At 46.4% G+C, this 3,048-nt stretch overlaps 1 protein-coding gene across 1 annotated transcript in view; it reads right to left on the reverse strand.

Annotated features, from left to right (window-relative positions):
* The window catches only part of LOC103383208 (MORN repeat-containing protein 4-like), a 15,847-nt gene extending 12,833 nt beyond the window's left edge, over positions 1-3,014 (reverse strand). The window contains exons 1-2 of the mRNA XM_008316252.3: positions 2,501-3,014; positions 1,411-1,482 (exon numbers count right to left, since the gene is read on the reverse strand). Of these exons, the coding sequence (XP_008314474.1) occupies positions 1,411-1,477 (67 nt within the window). The 5' untranslated portion in view covers positions 1,478-1,482; positions 2,501-3,014. The remainder of the gene's footprint in view (positions 1-1,410; positions 1,483-2,500) is intronic.
* Positions 3,015-3,048: the final 34 nt, after the last annotated feature.

Here is a 3,048-nt window from a genome sequence, read left to right on the forward strand (position 1 = left end):
CCCGGCCCCTTTTGGCGGCCAGAAAAAAACCTTCCCCCGCCGCCGCCGACATCTGCTGTTAGTCTCCGTCAGGTACCGATAATAATCGGTGGCTGACGTGGCGGCCCAGCAGTAGGCTGCAGGACGTTTTCCTCAGACCCGGTGTCCTGTTCTAATAAGCACTCCTGCTAAAGCACTACGTTGTAAATGCGCATTAGCACGATGGGGGTGATTTTCCGTGCAGGGCTGCTTATTATGTCACAACACTGGATCTGCTTTGGAGATAAAGGAAGAGAAGATCTTCTCGTGAGGTGCGCTGCGGTGAAGTCTCCCTTCAGCAGCCTTGTGTTAGCGATGCTGGTCCTGAACCCTGTGAGCTTAATCATGAAAAACCAGCTGATTTTGTGAGTTTAATCTGGAGGATCAGATCACAACACCTTCGCCCCCAAAGGTGTAAAATATTAAATCCCAAACTAGTGGAGTTTCACGGAGATAAACAGCCATTCACACTGACATTGACAGTCAGTTTAGAGTAAACAATTAGACAAATCCCTAATCCCGAGTGAATAAATCCAACAACCATCTCTTCACTAATGGAGAAACTGACGGTGAAAACTGAACCCTGTGACTGAAGCTGACGTTTTTCAGAAAAAAAATTCATATTTGCTGCATGGAGTTTTCAACTTTCTCTGCTCTTTGTCTTTGGCTTTTCGTCACCGACATCTAACTCCATCCTGATTTTTGCTCGATGGACTTTAAAGTCTCCCTCAGTTCAGTCACGTCTTGATTAAAACCCCGTGAAACAGCGGCTTCATTTTCGGCTCTGGACTCTGGAGGCTGCGCTGCCCTCAGAACGACTCCTGGTCAGGTCCGGGTCTAAGTGGTCGTTAAGATTAATAAAGTGCAGAACAGACCGATTTACATCGATCAACATAAGAGACCGGTTCTAAAGAAGACTGACACGTAAGCACCAACGGGAGAGAAGACGAGGAGGTCAGAGGTTTCTGAACTCCACCGCCGTCAAACCGACTTTTACAAAGTTCATCGCTTGTCAGTTTTCTTACTCTGATCTCCACAGGAATAAATATGTGTTTTTATGGTGATTTACAGTTGTTGGGGTGAAAACTGTCTAGTGAATAATTAATCGCTTTAATCAAAGGCTTTGTAGTTAATTAATCAACTTTTGATCAAACAGCGATATTTAACTTAAAAAGTGAAATTAATTAATTTTGTTTGACAATTGAGAAATCAACTTCTTCTTATACAAGAGTCCCAAAAAGTAATTTTTTTTTTCACCCATCAAGTTTGACATTTTTGTAAAATACGATTGGAATTATTTTGTGGCCTCTGGTTCTCAGTGTTGTCTGTTTGTCACTTCATATCTGTTTATGCTGATGGAGTGATGAGTGAGAGTGAAGAGGAGGTTCTTGCCTTCTTTCCATTCCCCGTGGTACTCCTCCCCGTTTGAGTAGGTGAAGGATCCTCGTGTCAGGGTCATGGATCCTGCGTGGACACACCAGACAAAGTGAACGCACGTTTGTGAAGGTCAGGAGAATCAAACACAGAATAAAGTCCAGCCTTAATTTACTGAAGGGAACTCCCCAGGGATTATCCATCCATCCATCCATCCATCCATCCATCCAGATTCAGGGTGAATTCTGTCAGAATATCATCGTACTGTAGTGTTTATTTTCCACCCCTGGTGTCAAAAACATCTGATCATTTTCTACCATCTGATAAAATGATTGGACGTAAAGATGTTTTACAGTGATGTTATATATCGTACCGGCCCTTTAAATGACACTGTATTGCTGATTTGCCCCCCCACCCCGTTGGAAATAAGTTTATCACCCCTGGCTCTATGTTGTGTACAATAAATTGTACATTTGTTCTCACAGTTCTCCTTGTATTTAACTTAGCTTCTGATTTTTAGCTTCTTTTCCTTCTCTGGCTCTAAATCTTCTTCAGTTCTATATTGTTGCGTAATCGTAGTTATCTGTGAGTCTGTTTAGCAGAAATTTGTCAACAAAGCACGACAGGAGACGGGGCGTTGTGAGTGGACAGTCTTGTGATTGACAGCTGTGTCAACCGTCGGCTTCCTTCCGTTGTTGTCTTTAAACTCGGTCTTGGCCAAATCTGCCGCCGTGCCTCCTGTGGAACCCTGGGCCGCTCGTGTTCATGTCGTTCAACGACACCTGTCGGCTGGAGCTCCACGCTGAGCTCTGGGACCACAGACACCACAGACTCAGATTCAGGTTCCAGATGATGATTGGTCTGATCATTCATAATTGTCCAGATGCCATCAGACAGGCGGCCGCGTTCGACTGGAGGAGGAGTGTGTGTGTGTGTGTGTGTGTGTGTGTGTATCCCTCCATCTAATGTTGCCACAGTAACGGCGCCCCTAATCTCTCTCATCCAGTCGGTAGGATGCCTGCAGCCTCTCAAACAAACACACACACGCGGTGATGCAGGGGCAGAGAAAGGGAGAGCAGGCCTGCTGGGGTAAAAGAGAAGGTTTTACCTGTTTTTATTCACCAGCCGCTCGGTCTCTCTCTCTTTTTTTTCCTCCTCTCTCCCTGGAAGAATTTCTGCTTCTCTCAGCTCTTATTTTCTGCCTTCTCCATTGCTGCCACTGTCCGGGCGAGAGCTGCCTCAGCGTCGCTCCAAGGTGCCAGGCTCTGATTGGCCGCTTCACCTCCACCTCAACTCAATGAGGGCCCCGATTGGCCGAGCGCGCTGCGTGTCCGTCCCCTCGGCGGGAGACCTGTTTGTGGAGGGCACGGGTTCAAACACTTAATTAGCAGGAGTGCTCCTCCTCCTCCTCCTCCTCCTCCTCCTCCTCCTCCTCCTCCTCCAAAGTCTTTGCCCTTGCCTTTTTTTTATGTTCTGCCCAGTGTCTCTGAAGGATTATAAAAACAGAAGCGAGGTTTCCCTTTAATGCCACCGTGTCATTTCTTGTTTCAATTTCGGTGATTAGACCCGCGTTTTGTCCACTTTTATGGAACATGATTTATTGTTGCAGCTGCACCGAGGAGGTGAGGCAGGTTTGTTAAATGGGGGGGAGGTTCG

This window comes from Cynoglossus semilaevis, chromosome 9 (assembly GCF_000523025.1).
Source record: "Cynoglossus semilaevis isolate Cse_v1.0 chromosome 9, Cse_v1.0, whole genome shotgun sequence".
Lineage (NCBI taxonomy): Eukaryota > Metazoa > Chordata > Actinopteri > Pleuronectiformes > Cynoglossidae > Cynoglossus > Cynoglossus semilaevis.